Below are 26,295 nucleotides of genomic sequence, written 5' to 3'. Positions count from 1 at the left end.
TACCTCAACAGATGGTTCTGTACTTTAATAAATGTGAGATTATAGAAAAATAGATACATTTTCCAGAAAGCTGAATAGTCTGGAAGAAAATCGGGAAATTACCGTCTGTTTTAAACAAGCTGTCTTTACCCTAAATTAACTTGAATGACATGCTGGTAGTTAAATCTATTACGTCTAGAAAGAGTTTGTAAAAAAGACCCAAAATGTCAAATTATGTGAGAGATTGCAGAGATTACAGAAATGAGTATGAACATGTCTGCACAGCTGCACAGAAGTCTATCTGAGCAAATAAACAGCCGGAGCTTCTTTTTGCTACTATCTTGTGTGCCGCGCACATTGCAAAACCAATTACAGGTATAATGTGATTAGCGCTGGCAGAGTAATGCAGTCGAGTGGATTTGACCTCTCACACACACACTCACAAACACACGAGCAGCATAGAACTGCCACATTACATTTGGCAGCTGGCTGCCAAAAGCCTGATTTGTTCTGCTTCTCATTCCTTCACAACTGGCATTCGTGCCATGCTTTAACCCTGCTCCATCCATCCGGATGGATGGTGCAGGAAAGTGAGAAGCAGTAGCTCATCCATGTCCAGTGACAGTTTAATGATGTCAACTTGGTTTCATTCCACCTCCCTTCACAGACCCACTGTGTCCGGCTCTTTTCAACCTTACGATATTTACACACCTAGCCAACCGCTTTAACATGCCCTGAGAGCATCTTGGCTGAACCTGCATGGGTAATGTGGGCATGGAGGAGCAGAACTGAGATAACTCAGGTTGATATTCATTTGCTGATGTTGGATCATCATCTTACGTCAGGCTATGGGTTTGTTGGGCAACACAGTGGTTAAGACCCAGATCAGTAATCCAGCTTGCCTCTTTGCGTTTTGTTTAAACCATAATAAGTAGCTCCTGCATTTAACTGTTCAAGAATTACATTTTTTATGTGCTGATTGACATGTTAAAGACAACATTGGTTCACAATGCATGTCTTTCCGGATTTAAAATTTTAGACTGACAAGAATATTCATAATATAACTTGATTTCATCTATCACGATTTGACTGAATGTAATATAATTTTAGTGTAATGACATTTATATTGCAGTAGACAAGCATCATTACTCCCACTGCATAAAACAGGCTTGAACAAATTCCTTAACCTTCGTATTAATATTTAGTGACTTATTCTTTCCTGCTCTGTTTATGCTATAGACATAAATGGCATCTCAGGTCTGCTATCTATTTTTTATTCTAAAAAAATACTGAATATACCAGGAATGTGGATCGTATGCGCTTTTGACTTCAGGTCAGTACCACCGATCAACTATACCTACACTATCGTCACGGCAGCAACTTGCAAGGGCAAGCACAACTCAGGTTTTTCTCCGAAAACAAAAATCGAATTAGCTTGTATTATTTTCCCCACTCATGCAACCTTGGTTATGTCAGCAGAAAAGCCATTTCAGAGAAGGAGAGAGATATTACATTTTGATGAAGTATTTGATGAAAGATTATGAAAACTAAAAATTTTTCAAGCACTGATGAAATGTGAACAATGAGATCAGACACTTTTATTAAGAAAATATAGGGTCAATTCTGATACCATCTTATTTAAATTAGGCGACTTAGTACTTTATGACAAATAACTACAATAACCAATTCAATTAATTGAGTTTTGTAGACACATATATTTGCAATGTCAGTGCCAGTTTCCATGTGTTCCCACGTCCCAAGTAATGTGCTACAAGAAACCTGAATGCCAAAAAGGTATTTTTGTCTCTAGCCATAATTTGCGTCAGATCAGGAGACATATGCCAAAGGTGTAAACGCATGGTTGTTATTTTTAGCCTCAGGGAATTATGACTGTTGAGCTATGTATTCGGAAATGTTGTCACTGGGTATATTATTCTGTAAAACAGAGCCTGGATTTAAATGCATATCTGAAAATATGATTCTTGCGCTAACTGTTCATTTGCAAGTGATTTTGCAAACCAATTAGCCTTGGTGAACCCTGTCATCACATGACAGTAGTGCACCCACACGCATATACAGTTATGATGTGACATCTGAAAAGCAAAGAAATATGATGTTTTGAGAACTTCTAATGGAGTTGTGGCCTGAAACATTTTCATAATTTCATTTCAGAGCATCTTTCTGCAGTAAAGATATTACAATGTTAAGGTGAAGCACATTTGATCCATACAAAACTGCAACACATCCTGAGAAACTCAGAGTAACTGTCCTATTTGCTGTGACCAGAAAAAAACCCTCCTCTGACAGTATTCAAATATGTTCCATTCCATTTGGGGAAGTAGCATTTATTTGGCCCTCTTCGTCAAAGTGGTGCATCTAATCGACAGTTTGTGCACACTATCTCTGCCAGTTTGACATGCACTATGCGATTTGACAGTCAAAATCGATGGCACTAAAATGGGTGTTGCGATTCTCTAAACACTAGAGCCACTGGTCTGCCTCCTCCCTTATTGATCTCATCTACCTTTTGTAATGGGGACGATCTGCTGCTTTGGGATCCAGTTGTCATTCATCCTAGACATTGAACATGTTTCCTTTTTCAAGCCTTGTGTGTCAGTATTTAGGCGTGACTTAATGGGATGTTATATGTTGCAATTTAAATGTAGCAGAACAAGAAAACAATGCTTCTTTACCACCAGACCAAGAGAAACCATTGTACACACATTCACAGGCAAGATGAATAATAAAAATAGTAAAGCATCCCAAAACAGCGAAGCATCCATGGCCGTACCCACCATTTGTGGTCCCCGAGGTCCAGACCTCCGTAGTTTTGTTGTGAAAAAATGCCCAATAGGATAAACTGTATTAAGTGTTGCCATTGTTGTAGAAAACGTTAAGATAACTGATCTCAGATCTGATCTACATTTAACAGCGCTCTTAAGTATCAATCTGATTGAGTTGGCCAATCAAATGAAGAAAGGCAAGGATTACTGTCCAATCAAATTAAAGAAGGCGAGAGTCGCTATTAGGGCTGTTCGAGATGGCCAAATTTTGCGCAGAATCGATCACCGGTGATCAGCGCAAAATGCATGCCGGTTAGAAATGTGTCCGAGTTACGTCCGCCTTGCTCAGGGGCGCCTACTATCATATTATTTTCAGGAGAGGCAAGGGTACATCTCTAACAAGCCTATTGACAGAAGTCGAGCTCGAGTTCAGTTAATACTGTGAAAGAGCGCGATGTTAGTAGCTAACGGTTTAATGTTTTATCTGTTAGCGGCCATTCACATGACGCTGACTGCATCGCCTTTTCCCATGTTTAGAGCTTGCTTGACGTGCGTCAACATTTATACAACCAACCTGAGTAAACGACCAATCATATCCAGTTATCCAAACTACAGAAAGGTTTGGATATAAAATATAATTTACGTATGCATATAATCAAAACAAAACGGAACGATTAAGCAACGACAAAAGATCGGCGAGATGGTGGAAAAGCGCTCTATGTGTCTTTAATGTGTTCTTCAGGAAAATAAACATTGCGGAATGGCAGGTGCATCTTTCTGAATGCTGATGGACTGTGTAGCAACCACAAAGCAACAGCCTTGGTGACCACAAAAAATATTGAGATTTAATCAAAAGAAATCACGGACTAAAAACAAGAAAATCTAATTAGAGAAACTGATTAACTGTTAACATGCATGATGAATTGACAATATACCATAATTCATGTGTATCTATTTAAAAGACACTCAAAGGTCAGCGCTGGTCTGGAAACCATCAGGTAGAATGATTCATGTTTAATGAGTTTTAATGCTAATAATAATGATCGAGGCATTATACTTATTAGTCATATTATTAAATCTTCATGAGAGATTTTTTTCTTTTAGTTAAGTCTTGATTAATTGGATCAAAATGTTTAATTGAGGTGCTACAGAAATGCCCAGATACTTATCACAGCGTTGGTGAGAGGTGATCAAATCAAAAATTTATTTTACCTCTTTATCTCCCTCTGTTTTCCATAATAATCTTCAGAATTCATTAGCAGAGGAAATGAATACAATAATTGGAGTGTTTGCTAATTCAGCAGATGGTGATAAACCCAAGACACTTCCTGATTAACATGTGAAGGCAAATATGAGCAGTGAGAATATCTGAGCAGATTGAATTATAATTGTGACCCTTAAATCACACACTGCGCTATTAACAGATACAAACCTTGCAGGCCACTGTAAACAATTATGTTCACTTTTCTGTACACAGCATCCCTCTCTCTCTCTTTCTCTATCTCTCTCATAAATGTTTGTGAGCCTCAAGCTGAGATCTACATTAAATAGTATGTTTTGTTTGTGTTGAATACAAAACAAAATGCTGAATTTGCTGAGCAAGAAGAATATTATGAAATACTACTACAATTGATGCATCCCAAATCACACTCCTAGATGGCACACTATCTTCTGTGTAAGATTGATATCCGCATCTCTGCATGCGGTTTCAGATTTTGTTTCGTTACTTTTAAAGTTGACTTTTGACTGATTTAGTTGTAAAAATAGGCTGATGCAGAGGAAAATACGCAGTTTTCTAAATATACAGTATGAACCAAAACCAAAACCAAAAATATACAGTATGAACCAAAAATGTTAGAGATAGGTAAAATTATCAAATGACATTAACCATAAAGTAAATACATTCATTTTGTTTATATGTTAGTCTATGTTAACTAAACGGTGTATAATACAAAAGTATTGTTTGGGTGTGAGATGTAACTTCATAGGAATAGGTATGCTAAAGAGGGCTTATTTTAATCCTAACATGTTTTTTTATTGGCTCAGTGGAAATGCACTGAATTGAAAATCATGCAAATAGAATGTGTGGTATGCGAATCATTATTCCAAGCATTTTAAAATTGCATGTTAATTATATGGAAGCAAGAATCTACCAGAACAAAGTTGATATTAGAGTAAGTCAACTCTGATTGTGAGAGGGTGTTTTTCCATCTTGCAAAAGTAATTTGAGGTTGACTGCTAAGAGCATTGAAGTGATTTTCCAAATGCAACCCTAATGATAATATATTACACATTTGTACGCATTAATATGTATTATTCTGCATCTACAAAACAACATTAGCAATGATGAAAACCAGAGGCTTTGATGGCAAGTTCAACTCTCCATTCACTCAGTCAAATACGACAATAAACATCACCGAACACATCGTTGTTGTGCTGTCTTTCTAGGATTTGCATGCACAAACATATATAACATGTATACTCTACAGATTTGGATTAAGAAGCACTTAATCAACTGAAATTGGTCGTAAAACACTACCAACACTAGCTCATTGAAAACTTTAGGGAAATGTAGAACAATATTCTTTATTCAAGTGCATCCAAGTGCATTATCCGTGAAAGAGAGCTGCCTGTCTTCATTTCCCTGTGATTGCTAGCTGTCTACATGTTTTTTTAGAGAATCACCGCCCACTTAGTCATGGTTCTCAACTCCTGTTGTTTGAGCAAATCAGACGTCAATGCAAATCCTGCAGTGAGATTAGAAACAACACAACAGGCAGGTTACTGGTCCAGGGAGAAGAAAAACACGGAATAGGGCGGAGAGAAAAGGGAGGGGGAAAAAGCCATTGGTCACTAGCCTCTAGCAAATTGAAATCTAAGCAATTTGCTTAATAAAATTAGTTAGATCATTGACTTCCTCATGAGAAGTGATTTGTTTAAATGCACACAAACCCGCAGAGCAACCGCACATCTCTGCCTTCTTGCACAGACACCATCCATCGGAAAACAACATCTATAAACACTTATTGACAAATACGTTCTACGAGGGACTAGGCTTTGACTTTTGACTTTCGCTAACTCGAGGTTCCACAAACGCAGTTGGTATCTGGAAAAATGTGTGATGTGTCAGCAAACGATGACCCCAAAATGGCAGAGGGCGCTGGCTTGGTGTCAGAAGTGCAGCCGACTCCCTCTGTGAGCTCTCCAGAGACTGCCGAACTAACCCGAACTGAGGAGGGTCTCCCAGGGGCTACCCTGACCTCATACAGCCCACTGCAGACACTGCACCAACCCTGCTGTCTGGTCCTGGTGCTGATCTTGCTGGTTCTTTCTCTTCTTTTCAGCTGGGCGGTGGTGCACCTGAGCTTGGGCGCTCGTACCAAACCCTTCAGGATTTCTTCCAGCTACAACCAGCCCGGCAACATGGAGACAGCGACCTATGACTCCCGTTTCAACACCAATTGCACCATAGGTAAGGTTTTTATCTCTTGAAACCTTTTTTAAAACCTCTTTGTGGTCCTTACTTAAATGATCATGTATTACTAGAAATTGTCCAGTAAATTGCCTGTGAGGGTGAAGATTTTTCAGCATGACCTTTTTGTTCTTCAATACAAACAAGTTTAACTTTTTTCTATACTCGGGATTTACTGTTAGTATTGTTGCGTGTGTTGATTTTCAAGCTGAAATGGCTAGCTGCTTTTCCTGAGATTTTACATTTCTGCTGTATTTCTTTGACTTAAACATTGTTCTTTAATCCAAAGTAGAGAAGTACCTTTAAAGCTTCAATGTTCTGTTAAAGGTCCAGTGTGTGATTTTCGGAAAAGGGTTATGTTTTATTACCTTAGAATAAGCTATTTCTATCTACATACAGCGCGGGTCCCTTTGCTTGTTATTCCCCATGTTCTGTCAGCCGTCATAGTGTTTCGAAAGGGGGGGGGGGGTGAGATATTACTGACTGGACCTTTAATATCACATATTGACATGGTCTGCTTTGGTGTTTGTTCTTATTTTTTTATTTATCTTATGTTGCAATAATTGCCAACTGACGGTTCACTATGGCGTTTATTACATAGGTGCTTTTAAAAAAATAAGTAAATGGACATGCAAAATTGTTTGAAATGTAACTTGTTGGATTATTGGGAAAGACTAAAAGCACAGTGTGATATTGCCAGGGACGTCAGGCAAGTATACAGTTCAGTGGTCAATATTCAAAACGTTTTGTCCACAGAATGCTGCAATTGACAAGAGGGTCATGTGAATAACCAAGACATACATTACTACAATAACGTGACTATATGTCCATTTTGGAGAGATCAACGCTGCAGCTTTGATCGTTTAGATATACATTTGTACTTACATTTAGTCATTTAGCAGACGCTTTTATCCAAAGCGACTTACATAGAGTTCAGTGAGCATAAAAGAGCAATTGTACAATAGGAGCTAATAATATATATTGGTACAATATACAATACAGAATGTTGACTAACTGCCAAGTCACATTATACAATTTAAGTTATTTGACATTAGTTCTTTATTTATTTAAATAACATTGCTCAATAATAAACAATGTTTCACGACGTTTATTAATCTAGTTTAATTTCTACATATATTATTACACAATCCCATTTCAGGTTTATTATTGTTAAAAATTAACAATAGAATTTTTATATAACATGGAGATCAGAATAATATATATCGAATAATACAAAAAAGCATGCAACTAATGTTAACTCAACGAACCAGATTGTAAAGTGTTACTTATTTATCAGATAAGGTCAATTGCAAAGGTAGAAAAAACACATTATACAACAGTCTGATGCCTTGAAACAATGCTTTCAGTATTCCCCTGACTTTACACCCATGCTTGTAGAGCAACGGTCTCACTTCCTCATTTAAACCACATTTTCTGCACAGCCTTCATGCCTTATAGAACAACTGCAGCAGCAACTCAAATTTTTCTTCTCACTCTTTTTTTTATTTTCTCTTTTTTTTCTGCTCCGTGCTTCCTGATTCAATAACTGGCGGGGAAATTGCCCATGTCTGACCACAGGGAACAGAACGCTGCTTGTCATGCAAATTCAGAAGCAGACAGATCTCTAATTGTTTCAGGGTGGTGTAGCTCAGTAGCCTAGTTTCTTGTGTCTGCCCAAACAAATCCCTCTGGGGGTCACTACGTTCGACAGGCTGTTCCTGTTCTAAGGCACGATGTGTTCGTCTGTTCTTGCTGCTAAATGCCCTGTTCTCTCCTTCTCTAATCCGTTCTTGCTTGCCATAATAGATATTAGCAGATTGACACGCTTTACAGCGTGGCTTGTCTTCCTGAAGCACCTGCCACTAGATCTCGAATTACCTGCCAGGCTGCCACCAGAAAAGGTGTTTGTTTGACGAGCTGATTTGCAAAGCTGAGGCCTGAGTGTGTGTGTGTGGGGGGGGATAGATGTGCTTGATAAGGCTTGAAATTCTCTTTTAATGAGATGAAGTAATTGCTGTAATCTAAGAAGTTCTAAAAGTAGCCAGTTGGTTGTTTTTGTTGCATCATCTTGGCTAAATTATCAAGAGCGGTCATGAGGCAAAACAATGACTTTTGTTTTTGACGAAAATGTGCATGGGGCAAAATATGCCACTATGTGTTCTGGGTGTTGATGTCTACTCCTTTAACAAAGATGATTTTGTGATTAGTTACAATTGTTAGTCTTATTATTTAATATTGTTGGTTGATTTACGCCAGCTAGAAATGGTTTGACAAATGTTTTTTCCTCCAATGTCACAATTCCATGCCAAAATGTAGGGTGAAATTATATGAATTTGACCCTTTATGCAAAAACTAATTGCAGATTTTACAATACAGTACGACATTTTGACCCCTAGAAACTTGCTCAATATCAATGGATAAAATGTTGTATTCACCATTTTATCCACCAGGTGAAGTCGTCCAATTTCTGCAGTGTGATTTAAGGAATGATTCATGTTCTTACCACAAAGGTGTGAGATATACTGAACTGTGATACGTCCAGATAGGAGTTTGTTCAAATGAGTAATAGTGGAAGTGTTGCTTGATTTTGCAAGCACTGATAAAAAACAGCGGTGAGATTTTCTGGTTCTGTTTAATTTACACTCCTGGTAGAGCACTCACTTCTGTAACCATATGTTCAATAACACAGTCACCCTCTTGCTGCCCTCACCAAGACAATGCAGAGGTGTAGATCATCCAATCATAAAATGTTAACTCGCTCCCTATTTTTTCTGTGTGTGTCATCTGCTTTTTGCTCCCTCCGGCAAACCTCATTTTGATTACAGCGCCATCATAAAAATGTGGCTGGCAGGCTGAGTCGAGTTCTGCAGAGGTTTGATGAGGTCCATTTATATCCTTTGAGTTATCCTCTCTTTTTCTTGTGGAAGTGCGTGGTGAAGGACCACTGCAGTGTCGTCGTGCAAGTGCAAAGTGTTCAATTTCCCATCATCTCTCACTGTGAGTCAAATGACTTTCGGAGAAAGTGTACCTCCCCGTTCGATTCTTTTTACGGTCACTTTTGAAGTGGTTTCGCTAATTGACTCGCTTGCGCCAAGGGGTGAACCATCCTTGAACAAATCTAGCTGAACGGTTACGAAGAGGACAGGTTGTGGCCATCATTTCTTTGTATGAGTGAACCAGACAAACAACCATGTCTCAGAGCAAAACAGCAATGCCATTTTAATGAATAGCGTTGCTTTGACTTCCTTTGCGTTTATTTATTTATATACTGGGTTGTAGCCTTTTTCCCATCGTACGATTTGTTTATTTCTTTTTTTTATTCAGATAAATAAAGTATTAACCTCAAGGTTATGTTTGTTCCATTCTTTAAAAAAATACATTTTTAATGATTAAGTTGTTCAAATCTTAAGGATTGAAATGTTTATAAAGTCGCAACACATCCATGAAGATAACATTTTACATAACAACAAAATATCAAGATACCACATGCACAAATCCCTCCCTTTCTCTGAATGCATTCTTATTTTGGCAACAGCCATTCAAGGCAATGAGCTTTTATTCATTTATTACAGCAACTGGCCTCTATAGGGGTTTGAACCAGCAACCTCATCTTCCCCAGGCTATATCCTTCCCTATTAAGCTGTGCAGTTGTCAGGGTCTGACACTGGTATACCTGCTGCTTTACAGCCCGGATGGACCGTGGAGCCTTTCCCCCAACCATCAATCATTCAGACCCACGAGACTGAGTCAGTGAAATGAGCTGTGCTGTGAGCAGAGTGAACACGCATCTCAGGAGAAGTCCTGTGGGGATGACACTCAGGGGTCTTCTGTGGTGGGGAGTGCGTGCTTCAAAGGGGCTTTTCTATGGCATTTGATGCCAAGCTTTAAAATGGTATAGTGCAGACAAACGCTGCATTGTCCCATTTCATTTGGCTGCTTATTCTGCAAAAAACACTCACATAGACAGAAAGGGGTTGTTTGTTCCTCCATAAAATGATTAACTGTCCAGTTTTTTAGTAAAGTCATGGACAGAATTGCCTTTGTGAATATCACCGTCCTCACAAACTTGCAAATTCAGTAATTCACAAATTATGATTTGTAGACCACATCTTGTATATATTTTGTCTTTATAGGGCATCTTACATTTAACCTTGCCCCTGTTGTCAGGCCCCATGTGTACACAAATCAGTACAAATTTGTACACAACGAAGCTTGCAAAGTATTTGTGATATCATCCCTTAATTTGCCAGCTATTAAAATGTCACCATAATTAATGGTTTGCCTGCTGGACTAGCCCACTGCTTAAATCAACAGGGGCAGATGTTCTTGGACTGAGCTTTGCTTTGGGCACTAATGACAGGCCTCAAGAAATAAAACAAATGTCGGTATATAAATAAACTACCAGCCTCTTTATTTGTATTTTAAAATTAATAAAAATTGGCGGTGATAAAATGACCAGAAGTCATCAATTGTTAATGAAAGTGGCCAGTTTAATATGGTGATTGTTGCTATTGAGAGTCTCTGTCAGGAACGCGGAAAGAGAACCCAAGTGCAGGCAGCGAAACGGGGTTTAAACAGGATTTTAATAAATAATAAACAGGAACAAAACAAAAACCCACGAGGGGGTAAACAGGGAACACAATAAACTGAAAAATAACACTTGACAAGAACTACAACTACAAAAACACCTAGACTAACAAAACACTCACACTGACTTGACTTGACTTGACTTGACTTGACTATCAATAACAATGACAAAGACTCCAAGACATGGCAAAAAGCATGAAACATGTACAACGAACGAGCACAAGACAATAGACAAGAGGGCATTAAATAGGGGAACAAACACAGGATAATTACTAAGGGGCAGGTGAAGGTAATGAAACACTAATGGGAAGGCTAACGAGACAAAAGGCGGGAAACACTGACGAGACACGAGAAAGCACATGGCATGTCAGAATCAAAACAAAGCCATGTCTTTCTCACACAAAACCTAAGGCTATGCCATGACTCCGCTGCAAGACCAAGAATAAACATGACATGATAGCGGAATCATGACATAAGCCCCCCCTTAAATGAACACCTCCAGGTGTTCATCAAGGGGTAGACTGACAAGACAGGGCAGACTGGGACAACGACAAGACAAGGCAAAACATGGAAAACAAGATTAACGGCAGACAAGCATAAATTACAAAGGGGTTGGGGTGACATAATAAAAATAACAAACAAGGGAGGGGGGGAGGGGGAACAACTGAGTTCATGGGGGGAACAAAAGAGTCCATGGGAGGAAGTCCAAAGTCCAAAGACAAGAAGTCCAATGACTTAGGGGACATCCTGGGGGGCGGCGCTCGAGAGCGCAAAGTCGCCGGCAGGGCAGGACTTGACGCCGGCTGGAAGGCCGGCAGGGCAGGACTTGACGCCGGCTGGGCAGGACTTGACGCCGGCTGGAAGGCCGGCAGGGCAGGACTTGACGCCGGCAGGAAGGCCGGCAGGGCAGGACTTGACGCCGGCAGGAAGGCCGGCAGGGCAGGACTTGACGTCGGCTGGAAGGCCGGCAGGGCAGGACTTGACGCCGGCTGGAAGGCCGGCAGGGCAGGACTTGACGCCGGCTGGAAGGCCGGCAGGGCAGGACTTGACGCCGGCTGGAAGGCCGGCAGGGCAGGACTTGACGGGACCACCGGGACCACCGGACTTGACGGGACCACCGGACTTGACGGGACCACCGGGACCACCGGACTTGACGGGACCACCGGGACCACCGGACTTGACGGGACCACCGGACTTGATGGGACCACCGGGACCACCGGACTTGACGGGACCACCGGACTCTGAGCCGCCCTCCATTGCCTCTTCTTCAGCCTAGCCACCCGCCTGGTGGTCGGCTGCAGGAACGATGTGAATGGGACGGGCGGCTCGGGATTGGAGGCCTCGGACGAGGACCCCCAAGACTCCCATCTCCCCCGCTTGCCAGTGAGACTGGGCGGTTGTGGAGAGGCTGCAGAGGCTGGAGAGTGGTTCGTGGCGATGCCCACAACACCGATCTGCAGAGGACCACTCTCTGGTATCGCTACCAACGGAGATGAGTAAACAGAGTTTGATGAGGTCGCGGACTCCGAACGCGCTGCGGCAGTTAGCCACACAGCGTCGAAGTTCAACGGCCTCATCGCCTTCATCTCCGAGCGAGAGAGTGGCTCTCTGAGACCGGTGTTGAACAGCACCGCCAGCTCCCTCTCCCCGAAGACGCCCTGTTCAGCTATGTCCAGGAATCTCTCCACATACTCGTCCACAGTCTCACTTCCTTGGCGAAGACTGCAGAGTTGGCGGGCCAAGCTGGAACGGTTAGTGTCCATGCTGCTGCTGCCTACTGGGTTCAGTTCTGGCTCGTTCGTTCTGTCAGGAACGCGGAAAGAGAACCCAAGTGCAGGCAGCGAAACGGGGTTTAAACAGGATTTTAATAAATAATAAACAGGAACAAAACAAAAACCCACGAGGGGGTAAACAGGGAACACAATAAACTGAAGACTAACACTTGACAAGAACTACAACTACAAAAACACCTAGACTAACAAAACACTCAGACTTGACTTGACTTGACTTGACTTGACTTGACTTGACTTGACTTGACTTGACTTGACTTGACTTGACTTGACTTGACTTGACTTGACTTGACTTGACTTGACTTGACTTGACTTGACTTGACTTGACTTGACTTGACTTGACTTGACTTGACTTGACTTGACTTGACTTGACTTGACTTGACTTGACTTGACTTGACTTGACTTGACTTGACTTGACTTGACTTGACTTGACTTGACTTGACTTGACTTGACTTGACTTGACTTGACTTGACTTGACTTGACTTGACTTGACTTGAAAGTTGCCAGTTCGATCCTTCGATCCTTAAGCAAGACACCTTACCCTACTTGCTCCCCAGGCACTGCTCCGGGTGTACGTGTGCGTTCCTAACTGCTGCACCATAACTGACAAATAGGTCACTTTCCCTTTTCACTAAAGGACACAATCTTTCTCATGTATAGTACTTCAAGTATTCATGCTGCAAGTATTTGCTGACGTAGGGAATACTGTAACAATAAAGCTGTTTATGTGGATAGCATTGTTGATGGCATAAAAGTTAGCACTGTTGGAAGCATTTATCTGAAATATGTTCGGTGTGAAATCTGAATTTTGTTTGAAGACGTTGGTGTCTTGGTAAATCCGAGCACAGTCAAAAACACTGTAGAGATTTTTACACTGAAAGTGTAGGAAACTGTTTCATTGGCAAAAGTCTGTTTGCTCATCTTATTGCAGTTTAAGAGAAACCGTTAAGGAGATCACACTTCTTTCTTATGGGTTGTTTCATTTCCTCATACTATTACATTCCATTTGTTAATATTCATACCACCGTAATGAAGATGATTTTTGAAATAAAGCTAATAGAAAGTGCAACTTCATTTAGCCGTAAATAAAGACATCTACCTTTTTGTGTGCCTGTGCTTCAGCTCTTTATTTTCTACCCCTTTCTACATCACACTTCATCGTCTCCTATGTTCCTGCCCTGTAGGCACTTAATTCTAAACTTGTGAAATTCGTGTTCTTCTTTCAAAGACTACAAATTATTTGTAAAAGCCTGCATTTATTACCCTCTCTTGCCCCAGGTCTTCCACAGATATATTAAAAAAGTCTACCTTCAGCGGCAGCTACGATCATCACTGAGCTACTGTATATTTAAGCTTCTTTAAAAGGACCTACACTTGTGTAGGCGTGTGTAGGTTGCACTTAGATTCATTTCCTGTGATAGAAATCACAAAAGCTGTAATTCTTTTGATACGATTTAACGATTTATTTAACTTGTAGTTAAAAGTAAATCTACTAATTAAACTGAATGTGCTGTAAATCACTTAATACACTTAAATAAATAAATGCGAAGGCAGATTTTAAGAGTGGATTAAAACTATGACTTCATTTTAAGTTATTATTCCGTGTGAATTTTAAGGGGCTGTGTCTACTGTGGCATTTCTGCCTGCGGCCAGACTGCTTTTTGCTTATTGTTTCTCACAGAAGTGCCTCGTTTTTTGCCTGCCAGTTTCAGCCACGTAAATATGACTTGGTATCATCTGTAATGTAAAATAACTTGTCTGGGGCAGAACATTAAATACAATTCTTAATTCATAAACGTCCTTTTATTTTTCTTAAATTTGCAACATTTACGATATTCTGCAAGGCGTATGTAAAGTTGAGATTTCATTATTAAACTATTTATGGCTAAAAATAAAAATCGTGAAATATGGAGTTACGAGGTTTCAGAAGGACAACAGATATGTATAAAGTTCATATATTATGTACAAACAAACCCTCATTTTGATTGGTAGCGATGGTCAAACGTCAAAGGTCATTTCATCATTTCACACAACTTTTTTAGAACAGCTAGTGTGTCTTTATCTTTATAACATACTGATAACTGATGTGTTAACTGATGTCCCCTTCTTGTACAACTTTCCCAGCAAGAGTTCCTTGGTCAACCGGCTTTGCCAGAAAGACCATATGGTTGACCATTACGTTTTGCATGTGGAAAAACAGCATAGCCATTTTCTAGGCTAGAACTAGCATGTAAATCCATGCAGGTCAAAGCTACGGCTGTTTTTTCAGCTGGTAAATAAATATTGGTGGCTTGTGGGTTATGTAGATTTTGTCATCAGACCTAAAATGCAAAACCTTTGTTTTCTTATGCTTTACTGCGGTAGCATACCATGAGTCCAATTCTCTTGTTGCCACTGAATTCACCATATAGCCTAGTCCATTTCTCCTTTTCAATCATCTTCAAAATGAAGCAGATTTAGCCTTAATGTGACTATCCAGCTTTACCAAACACACAGAATACACCAAGGCACCTGGCTACCTTGGAATCAAAGAAGGTCTAGGCCTCTGAGATGTCACGAAGCAGACAGACTGCCCTCTAATCTCTCTTGGGCAGCCTTTGATATAAAGCTGCTGGCCTACACACTGGCCTGTCTCGACTTCATCTAGAACATGAGACAGCCATGTCAGGCATTCTATACCCTGTGAATGTATAGCTTCGGGGTTTTCATATTGTCTTTGACTTGTCTGTCATTCTTCCACATGAATGGACCATTTAGTAGCAGTTTTTTTAAATGGTTACAGTTCAAAAGAGGGTAGCGTTTAAAATAATGTGCAGACAGTTGTAAAATTGTTAAAAGGGTTTTCTTCAAATTCACTGTAGGATTTCAAAACAGTAATTTATCAGTAACAAAACATAGGCTTTCATAATAAAAACCCTTTGATACACTGTGGGTGGCAGCTCTGTTCATCACAAATATGTGTGTTTTGAACAGCAGATATGATTTGTAACACAGCACATTCACTGTCGGTAAACAGAAGTATCAATTTCAGAAAATAAAACAGGCAGGCTTCTCCTTCAGATCCACTCGCTCCTCAGACTGACCGCCAGTGGGCGGAGCCAACAATGTGATAATGCAAAAGTGGGTGTTGATATAGTACACAGCTCGTATAAAAATGAAACCACCATGTGACATCACATTTCAACCATTTTACATTCATGTTTATCCAGAAATTGATTACACAAATGCATTTGTTACTGATAAGGAAGACATTTTAAGCTATGAATCTTGCAGGATGTATTAATGAAATCAAGACCTCTTAAATGTCAAAATCTCATCACCCCTTTAATGTTTTTCTATAGTTACATAAATAACACATCTTGTAAAAGGAAAGATGACTCTTTAAACCTCCTCGAGTAAGGTTTATAACTGCAACTCAAGATTGTATGTTGAGCATGTTCAATGTCTGCATGTACAACGTGGCTGCATACTTGCAATGTGTTGAACACGCATTTGCAGTTTCTGGCCGCAGTGAAAAAGGTTGAAGAACTAAGGTGTGCTTTGGCTCTTATATATTTATTTTGCACGAACACATACCACCTTTTACCAATAAGAGCTTTGGTTTATCAGCTCACTTTGTCTTCCTCACCGACTTGTCTCCTCTGATTTGTCTGCTTCTCTAATGCAGCAGCCTCAAAACGTCTCCAAAAAGTAGTAAAACAAAATGAAACAGTTTTCCTTTGCATGCGTTTGCTGCTTAGGCACTGTGTGGAATAATCTGACAGAGACAAATGATGCCACGAACCTCTGTCGGCCAATCAAGCATGGCTCCAAACAGTTCATTGAATTCCTAACTAGATGCCCCCCATTTCGACTCTCGTCCTGAGGGAAGGTGGTGTGTAATCCGAGTGCATAAACTCCATGACTCTCCTCATAGATCAGACACATTGGCTTGGACTGCACAAGTTCACATTCTCATCTAAGCACCTCATAATTAAATGATATAAAATTTAGAAGGTAAACAGATTTTACTTAGAATTGTCTCATTTATGACATATTGGATTGAAGTTAATGATTCTTTTTCCTTAATGACCCTATGTCTTTTCTACCATGACCTTTCTTTTTCGTACCAACACTTGTACAGTAGATAAATCAGTTACATTACAAAGGTGCAGGAGATTCAAAACAAACTAGAGAAGATTTTCAGCAAAGAAAACACAACTTAAATTATCTTAGATTTTTTATTTTATTTTAGTATTTCGTGTCACGTCTTGTTCAGTTTTGACTGTAATTTCACAATTACCATAAAACAACAATAGTTTAATGCGGCTCAGTAGTTTCTGTGGTGCAATGAAAAATGAGGGAGTATTTAGGTATGAGGTTGTGTCTGCATCAGAGGAAGAAAGTAGACATTGAAAACATTAGCAGAACATCATATAATTTGGTTACTTTATATTGAGAGCACTGTATATTTGTAATGGCTACAGTTGAAGTTAGGGTCAAAACATGTAATTGAACGTTATAAAAAGATACGAATAATTTAAAGGTCAGAGGAAGGAAGAAGTGCAGGAAATAACTGATAAGTGATGGAAAAGATAGGAAAATGCTGGTATGAAAAAAAATCAGAAGGCATCAGGATATAAAAAATGGTCAATGTCTTTGATCTAGGCCTGTGCAGGTTTACCATTATCTCGCTTATTTTGAATATAATAATTACTTTTTTCCATGCTTTATTTATCAGAGTCCCTTGCTAGAACAAGAACATCTACAATGTGCAATGAACTTGCAGAGAATCACCATTTGTTTCTTTTGTCTCATCCCATTAGCCAGATTCTCAGAAGCAGGACGCAGAAAGCCTCTTTTTTTAATTTTACCCTTAATACTTTTGAGAGAAGCACAGTGTGTTCTCTATGACTCAGATGCTTTACTGTCATCTCCTTTTCATAGAACACATTTTGTACAGTCTTATAGCTGGATCTGTCTACAGGGCACAATGCAAACGATGATCTTCTGCTATGGCGAAGGCTTATCATCCTTTAAACCTACACACAAAAATCCTTTTCATCCATTGTGTTTATTTTCCCCCGTTCACTTTAACATCAGGGTCATAGCTGTAGTGTTTAATCAAGGTCAAAGTGGCTTGAAAAAACTTTTAATTAATAATATAGTTTAAATAGCATCCTATATAGGCTGTTTAAAGTTTGTAAAATAGCTGGTCCCAATGTTTGACATGGTTTGTTTTATGTGGAGTAATATGTGAAATATGTCATGATGCTGAGTGGCCTAGTTGTGGAAGATGAAAAAGGGATACAACAAAAGAATCTGGGCATGCATGTGCATCTAAAAATATTAACATGATATGTATGAAACCCTTCTAGAGTTCCATTTGTTATGCATGAAGTGTGGTACTTACTTTGCAAGATTCTTATGCAGAGGAAATAATATTTCACAGTCTTTACATGCTGTTCATTGGTGACCCACAATTAAGCTGTTAAGCAATATTTAGTTTGCGTTTGAGTCCATGCGCAACCATGATGGCCTTTAAGCCCTTTCCTCATGTGCATTGACAGATTTCGAATCTTTTATCTTAGCTTAGCTTTCAGGGCATTGATATGATGGTTTCCTGGCAGTGCTATGACTCACTGTTACGGGTGGCTGTCAAATGCCTGCTGAACAATAATTAAATCATTTTAGTATCTACACACTGAATCTAGTACGACATATCCATAGTACGACATATCCATAGTACGACATATCCATCACGTCTTTGTTCTTTTATCACAAAGCCTCTGCATGAGAGGACATTGGTGTATTAATACCTTTTCGACTTTTTTTTCTTTTTATTTTCTCTCCACATTTACGAAGAGTTTGATTAAAAAGACACATTAGGTTTTTTTGTCATTAGCAAGAGTGCCATGCTGAGCTGTAAAACAGAGCTATTAATTACTATTCAATTACATGAGCCGATAGGTCTCGCTCAACGCATGCAAATGTGACTCTGCTCGCAAATTTAAAGACGTGTCACTAAGAGACAAACGAAAGCGAGTTCAGACAGGTTTGAGAGGAAAAAATAATCTCTCGCTAATGTGTCACCAAGCATGAGTGAAAGAGAGAAAATAGACTGTACTTGCCAATGTCTTCTCTACTAAAGGGTGATTTCATATCCTTTGTTAACCCTATGTAGACACTTGGTGTATAAGCTATGATCCAGGATCCATCATGGACACTGAAGGGGATTTTTTTAGAATGGTGGTTGATCACTGATAAATGTATCTGGGTCTCTGCAGTAATAAATATTTGGACACGTCACTCTTCGTTGGAACATTTTAATCTCGGAGAAGCAGCTCTCGCCGTGTATCTTACCAAAAATGTATTCCAGATCAAGGGCACATTATGCCTCTGTAGCAGCCAATGATAAAAATCACATCTTCCTTGTTTTATTTTTTAAAGAAGGAAGTAAAAGTGAATCCCATCAGTGATTTCTCGCTGTACAATCAGTCTTTATCATTGAACCCCTGGTGAGCGCGGCCCTTTGTACGGCTCCACCAGCCGACTGTCTGCCATTTGCATAGATATGCAAAATGCGGCTAGATCGTGTTCGCTGTGATGCTATAAGACACTCAACTCGCATAAATCCAGTCACCACACGCTACTTATCAAGGGCCATTGTTCCATCCCACATATTCTAAAATGTGCTAACGCTGAAAAAGCCTTTAATATGGAGCCTTTGCAAAAAAGATCTACAAAACACAACACGTACAGTGATGTAGAAAAATGTTTCATATCACAAAACAGAAAGTGGCATACATTCATGTTAAAATGTAGCCCATGCCTGTGTTTTTGTTTTGTTGCCACATTTTTAAGTGCCTATAAAAATCTTTATTGGACGGAAAAGGGCTTTTGCTTTGTTTTTATTTGTTGATAGCCTTTGTCAGTATCATTTCTTTTTGCTGAAGATATAAAAACAAGTGAGACTTTGCTTCTTTTATGTCCTCTTTCGGCTCATTTACTTTCACAAAGTGCCGAATTTACTTGATGTGTTTGTGTTTGTCTGTGCAAAAAAAAGCTTTTAATGTATCCCTCTGATTTACTTTCTTGGCAGAAACTCTATTGGAAAGACATAAAGCAATCCTCTTTCTGTTATAGAGACAGCTAATGTCCTGCTGTTAAAGAAGATGTATGATGAAAGTGAGGTGGCAGTAGGCTAATGGTTAATGATTTGAGCTGCTTGAGCAAACAGTACATCGCAAGTAGAGGTGACCCTGGAATCGTAGAATTACTGGGATAAAAAGTTTTATCACTATTGTGCCATTGAGGTATTGAAACCTAGGCTGCTTTAGGGGAACTGTCTCTGTAATTAGCGTCTCTGATACCCTCTTGTCTTCTTACTCCCAGAAACCTCTCGAAACGTCACTCTCCGGGGCCGCTATCACTGCAGAGAGGGCAGAGAGATCAATGTGAGCCAGCTGTGTGACTTCAACCATGACTGTCCACAAGGGGACGATGAGGGAGAACATTGCCGTGAGTATTAGTGTGGTCCATTTGGAGGACGGGGGAGCGAGAGGGTGACTTTAATGAAACCATTGGGTGTTTAATATATAACAGAAGTCGTGTTTATTGGACGTTGTGGGAACTGTTCTGCCTTAGTAGCCATCTCTTTCTGAATAAAGTGTCTGCGATAAAATGACCAGTGACAGGTAAATTAAGCAAATGTCCATATTTATTTATCTAGAATTATTTATTAGGGGTGAAGTTAATGCCTGTCCTTTTATAGATACCAAATGTGTTGTGGTTTTACCATGCATCTTTAAAAATACTGCAGTATATTTTTTCGTAGTTTGAAAAGGGACTACTGTTTGTAATGTCATGCTTGGATCATAGCATTGAATTGCTAAATCAATCAATGTCACTTTTTAAATAAAATATGAATTTTCCACATAGCTAAAAGCTAACAAATTATCCCTTTTTCTCCTACAAAAAATCTTATGAGTATACAATATATACGATATCATTCATATCACATACAAGGTCATTTATAAAAGCATAAATAATAGAATGTAATACTTTTCGTAACGTTGGTTTTACTGTATTTGTATTTGAGAGTTGATACAGTTGATTTCCCTCACACTTCCACTGTAATTTTCTCACATTATACATTTAAAGGCTGTATAGCGGTAGAATTAACATTCGGATTACATATATCCCACACACATTTAAAGCATTTTCCTCTTTGTAATTTCCATAATCTGAAGTTTGACAGCCTTACCTCTTGACTTCACTTCCTGCCGCTTCATGTATTTACTACTCTTACTACTATTTGACCTTCAAGATTAGCAGCTCACAAAATCCAGATCCTTTATTTTCTGCCATTTCTTCTCGTTGACTATTTTGATTGATGCGGGCAACCGTGATATCACTACACAGCACATCTCTCAAACACAGTACATATACTGCCGGATGCGATTTGAAATGGAAAAAGACAAAGAAAGCAACCACTTCTTCCTGTGTAAAGAGCAGTGACAAATCGAACAGAGCATAGGTTCTCTGACCTATAGGTTCTCACCAAGTGCTATCAGTGTTTTGCGTAATTTTTCTCACATTGAGAGCAAACTTAAGGATTGTGTGGAACACACACATTCTGATCAAGTTTAATTTATTAAGGGAGAAATTATGCTGCTGAAGGACTCAGTTTGAGATCAGTAGGACCCCACAAGAGGAGTACCTACACCAGGCCCGGTGCCACGAGGGGTCAAAAGGGGGAATTGCAGGAATTGGGGAATCCCACTTAGTTTATTTTCTGCATGGCAACATTTAAAACGAGGATTTAAAAAAAATTAATTGCATTGTGTTTGTGTTACAGGCTAAGGAAAATTTCTTTAGATTTCATCTTTGTCCATTTATTCTATATGCGATCTGCCTACGCATCTCCATTTTCCAATGAAGTATAGATGAATAATCACACTACAAGATGATTGGACAGAAAGGGCATGTGACTCTCAAAAGGCAAAACTATTATAAATAAGATTAATGGTAATATAGAATATTTAAATATGTATGTAATAAAAAAATAATCTGGTCGATTTGTGAGTGAGATAAATGTTTCCATATTAGGCATTTGTGTTCAGGCACACGAACAACACACAAACTGAAATATTCCAATTTGTTTATATGGGTGTGGTTTTATCCCACATTTATTCGCACTTTTATCAGTTATGATATCAGCGATAATAGTTTGAGCTACACTGCGTGTGGTTCCTCAAAAGGATTTTCTAGGCACGCGACTGCAAAAGAAGACTTAAAATGCATGGCTCTGTGGATGGAAATGGGAATCACAAGTTACCTTGTAACTAAAGATATTGTGAACGAGGTAGGAATCTGTGGTACACACTGAAGGTGGTTGGGGCCCAAGATGCCATAGGCTGTGAAAACATTTCCATCTACATTCGCTACCTGAACGAAAGTAAAGAAGCTTTCAAAGTATGTGACAACCTGTCTACATTTGTGAAGAAACCAACAGTGGAGGCTCAGTACAATGGCGAAATATTGAAAAGACTTCTCGATCAAAGGTGGACTGGTCACCTGGCAACAGGTGCTTTGACAACATTGTGGATTTTTTGTTTGACTTTGGTCTGCAAGCAGAGCGTACAGCACATAAAGCTGGAGGCCTGGTAAGGTCGATATCCGAAGCGGATTTCAAGTTCATTGCTTTAATGGTACATAAGATCATCCTTCTCCTTGATCCTGCAAACAAGATACTTCAGGCCGAATCAACTGATGTCTACACTTGCCTAAAACTTGTACATAGTGTGTGTGCGCGAGTGTGTTCACAATCTCAGGTATGACAGTTTGAAGCACTGTGGGCACAATGCAATGATGGGCAAGAAGTGCTTTTTTCCAACTACAAAAATACCTGAGTAAAGGTCTCGAGCACTTTGTAGTCGAAAGTTCCATTGGACAGCGCGACAAAGGAGATAAGACTGAATGCCAAAGACTTTTCTTCAGTACTTTGGATACAGTCACTATGCGCACTCGACCCTGGAAGCAGTGACAGTGCTTTGGACAGTACAAGAGTTAAACCACTTTTGGACCAAAACAGAACTAGTGGATGCTGAAATTACTGTCGCTCATCAGTTTATGCAGACCAAAATCGCTCGTTCGAACAGGGATAAATGGGCCCCTCTTGATATACTGCAACAATTTTCTGGGACTCTGACTGCAATGCCATGGGTTTAAATGCACGGAATAACATTTGGGGCATCCAACTATTTTCCACCCTCACTAATGTGTTCACTCAGCACAGACATAGCATGTCGGACCAGAGGTAAGCACAACCCATTCAACTGGCATTTGAATATGACCTGACCACAAAATTTTGACAAAAAGAATGGAAGGACAAATTGATGAGGAGATTCAATGCCAAATCAAGAAGACTGCAGCTCTTCTAAAATTGTAAGATGTCTGTTAAATTTATTCTTAAAAAAATTCACATTTTCAGTTTAATTTGCATTAGTTTGGTCTGTTTGATTAGTCGTGCAGTGTATAATATTTTAGGGAGCGCTGCTTTGAAAAAGTCTTTAATCAAATCTTATTTTTGGTTTAAAGTTAAGCCCCCTTAATATTTTCACGTGCCCCCTAAGTCATTTCCTACTGCAGCTGGGCCTGACCTAAAGTTAAATACCACAGTAGTATCTGACTTTTTCAAAGTTGAAAACATGAACCTGAAAGCACTTTTGTTGGGTGTCTACACATTTAAAGCTCTAAAGTGTCTTATAAACACAGGTAGTCAAAAATAGTGACTAATCTATCCTTATCCGTAGATTGATTTGTAAAAAACTATTCTTTATTGTATGCAATGCATGTTGCTTTTCTTTACGCAAAACAACCAATGACTCACATTCGGTATATTGTGTTAAATGTAAATTTCAATTATTTGAAGTACCAACTACTATATAGACGAAATTGTTTACCGCATTTACATCCATTTGACAACTCAAAGTCTGTTCACACTGATAACGATAACTATATTAGCATCCACACTAACAGAGGATAATATTATGTTTACACTCACAGAGTTTTTAAACCCCTTTTAACCCTTGTGTCGTGTTCATATTTTTCAGTCAGTGTTTGTGGGAATTGTGGACCCACTGCAGTTTGGGTTTTTTATTTCAACACAAACTCTTTATGTTAAAATGCTTCACAGATGTTTACTTCATCCCAATTACAAGCAATATAAACAGCATGGATACATTTTGCCCTGTACCTTTGTTTGATCGTAAAGTTCATACGCATCTGACTTTATAACTCAGGTACATTAATAAAGACACTCAGCTTGTGCAGCATGCATTGTATAAAGAAGATGAGTTCTCGCACTGTACAGATGACACACACCTTACTTGATAACTGCGCAGCTCGCTCTGTATAAAGAAGACGTGTCTCTGCGCAGCTCGTGCCTAGACGCCAAGAAGACAACAATGTCATGGTCTATCCCGATGGTTAACTGTAGACATCGTCGATGCCAATTTGGTAGACTTCACCCAACCTTATTCACAATAGCTGAAGAACTTCGAATAAGTTCTGTCCACGTCCAGCTGGCCTTGAACGTGGGTATGTAGATGCAACGTGGGGGCGTACATCCTGACTGTAGTCTGTGTTATGTTGGGATTGGCCTCTTTTTCAGTGGTCTTTTGAATGCAAAAGATTTACATAAGCACGAGGAAACAACAGTGTTGGCCACACACGCACGCGCACACACATATCCCACTGTTTATGTTTAATATTTGTAACAAATATTTACATTTAAATACATTGAATATTTGAATGTCACTTATGTTTAAATATAAATATACAGTATATTACTAATTTCTTAAATAAATACATAATAATTTTCATATAAAAATACATGGCACACACACAACCATTAAACAAACACAAATATTTATTTTGTAATCGGATATTGATGATTAACCTATTTGAAAGCACAAAATATATATTTTCTATATAGATGATAAAAAACTTATATATATTGTTATTACATTATACATATTTAAAGATGTGCTGCTTAAGACCTGAGGGTGTGCTGCAGTTTTAGAATCACTGGTGCAGAGTGCTGCTTCTCTTATGTTGTCATCGCTTCTCATGCTAATCCTCATGAGTGTGGTCACGCCGGTCGATGTGTTTACTGGCAGTTAATGGTGGTGAGTTTAGTGCTGCACATCTTCCCTCGGCGGATGATTAGGTGATCCTACCTCACACCTCTCAAATCAATACACCACAAAAGCGGAAATCAAATTTCTTTGGTCTGCCTGCAGCATTCAAGACAAAAACAAAGGACACCCACACCAATGTTTAGATTTTAACAAGATTCTAAGCATTTATTGTTGTTTATTGTTAGAACAAAGCTGAATGTCACAGTTCTCGCTCAATATGCCACCACAGATATTGCCATCGATTAGCAACTTCCTAATCATTCTCTTTTGACATACATTGAACACATCTCATTTGCACAACAAGGTTTCGGTGTCTCTTTAATTAACTTTGTTACCAAGCTTGTTGATAATAGACCTAAGAAGACCAGATAAGATGTGTCTACATGAGTCTCTGCAGTTTTGACGATATATATGTAATACATTTTACTTTGAATTAAAATAAGGGCACAGATATTGGTCTATAACTGGTCTATAAACAACAAAGAAATTGATTAAAGTAAAATATTGATTTAGAAGCAGAGGATCTATTTTAATTTAATTAAAACAAGAAAGTTATTGCAGTAGGACCTCCAGCGACCCGAGTTCGAATCCTGGCTCGTGGTCCCGGTTTCTAATTTCCTCTCTCTCGTCCCATTATTTCCTGTCTCACTCTGCACGGTCCTATCCATATATGCAAAAGGACAAAAAACTACAATAAACCATGGAAAGTTCTGACAAGGCCAAATACTAGCACAAAATCTGTCAGTCTTAAAGCTAGGACTTTTTCCTATTTACCATTTCAACCGTTTTTAATGTATTGTCATGTCATGCTTCATCCTATAAAAGCAGACACTGCTTGGAAACATGTCAACGTTGCATGTCATTTTATGCAAGTACTGTTGCATGCGAACAGGCAATTAATCTTTAGCAATGCAGTGAATCACTGGAGGGAATCCATGTTTTTTTGCTGCATTAAACCTTCAACATAATTGCATTTTATGCATTAGTAATATATTATGCACATAACTGGAAAAAACGTTTTGGAATGATTGTCAAGAAACCGATAAAGTTTATTTTTTAGACTATTCTTATTAGGTTTTCTTTTCAAGAAAAGTCTGTTTTAGATTAACAATGTGTTTCTATTATCACTTCATTTTATTTTATCATGTGTATAGAGACACTGCATCTTACATGTCATTTTATTCGCCTAAACTCAGACTATATGATCACTTCAAGCTAAACCTATAAGGTACATGCTAGCAGGCAATTTATCCTCAGTAATGCAAGTTGATCGCTGGAGGGCAAGCATGTTTCTTCTCCCCATGTTTCTTAATGAAGGTCAGATCCTTGCCTGCAGCCCAGCGAGGGCTTGAATGAATTGTCTGTTGATAGGAGGGCTTGGGGGACTGTTGCTAATATGGCCTTTCTTCATTTCATTCCCTGTCTTTCTGTTGCTTTACCTAAAAACCATACCCTCATTTACACTCCCTTGTCTCTCAGCTGTCCTCTTGTGCCTCTTC

The 26,295-nt window shown here is 39.2% G+C and overlaps 1 protein-coding gene across 1 annotated transcript in view; it reads left to right on the top strand.

Moving 5' to 3' along the window:
* Positions 1-26,295, top strand: part of alk (ALK receptor tyrosine kinase) — a gene marked incomplete at its 5' end in the record, with an annotated part of 278,465 nt that overhangs the window by 210,355 nt on the left and 41,815 nt on the right. The window contains 2 exons of the mRNA XM_079458537.1: positions 6,107-6,234; positions 19,986-20,111. Of these exons, the coding sequence (XP_079314663.1) occupies positions 6,107-6,234; positions 19,986-20,111 (254 nt within the window). The remainder of the gene's footprint in view (positions 1-6,106; positions 6,235-19,985; positions 20,112-26,295) is intronic.

The sequence above is a fragment of the Barbatula barbatula genome, assembly GCF_947034865.1.
Source record: "Barbatula barbatula genome assembly, chromosome: 6".
Classification (NCBI taxonomy): Eukaryota; Metazoa; Chordata; class Actinopteri; order Cypriniformes; family Nemacheilidae; genus Barbatula; species Barbatula barbatula.
This window is presented reverse-complemented; position numbering and strand designations above follow the sequence as displayed.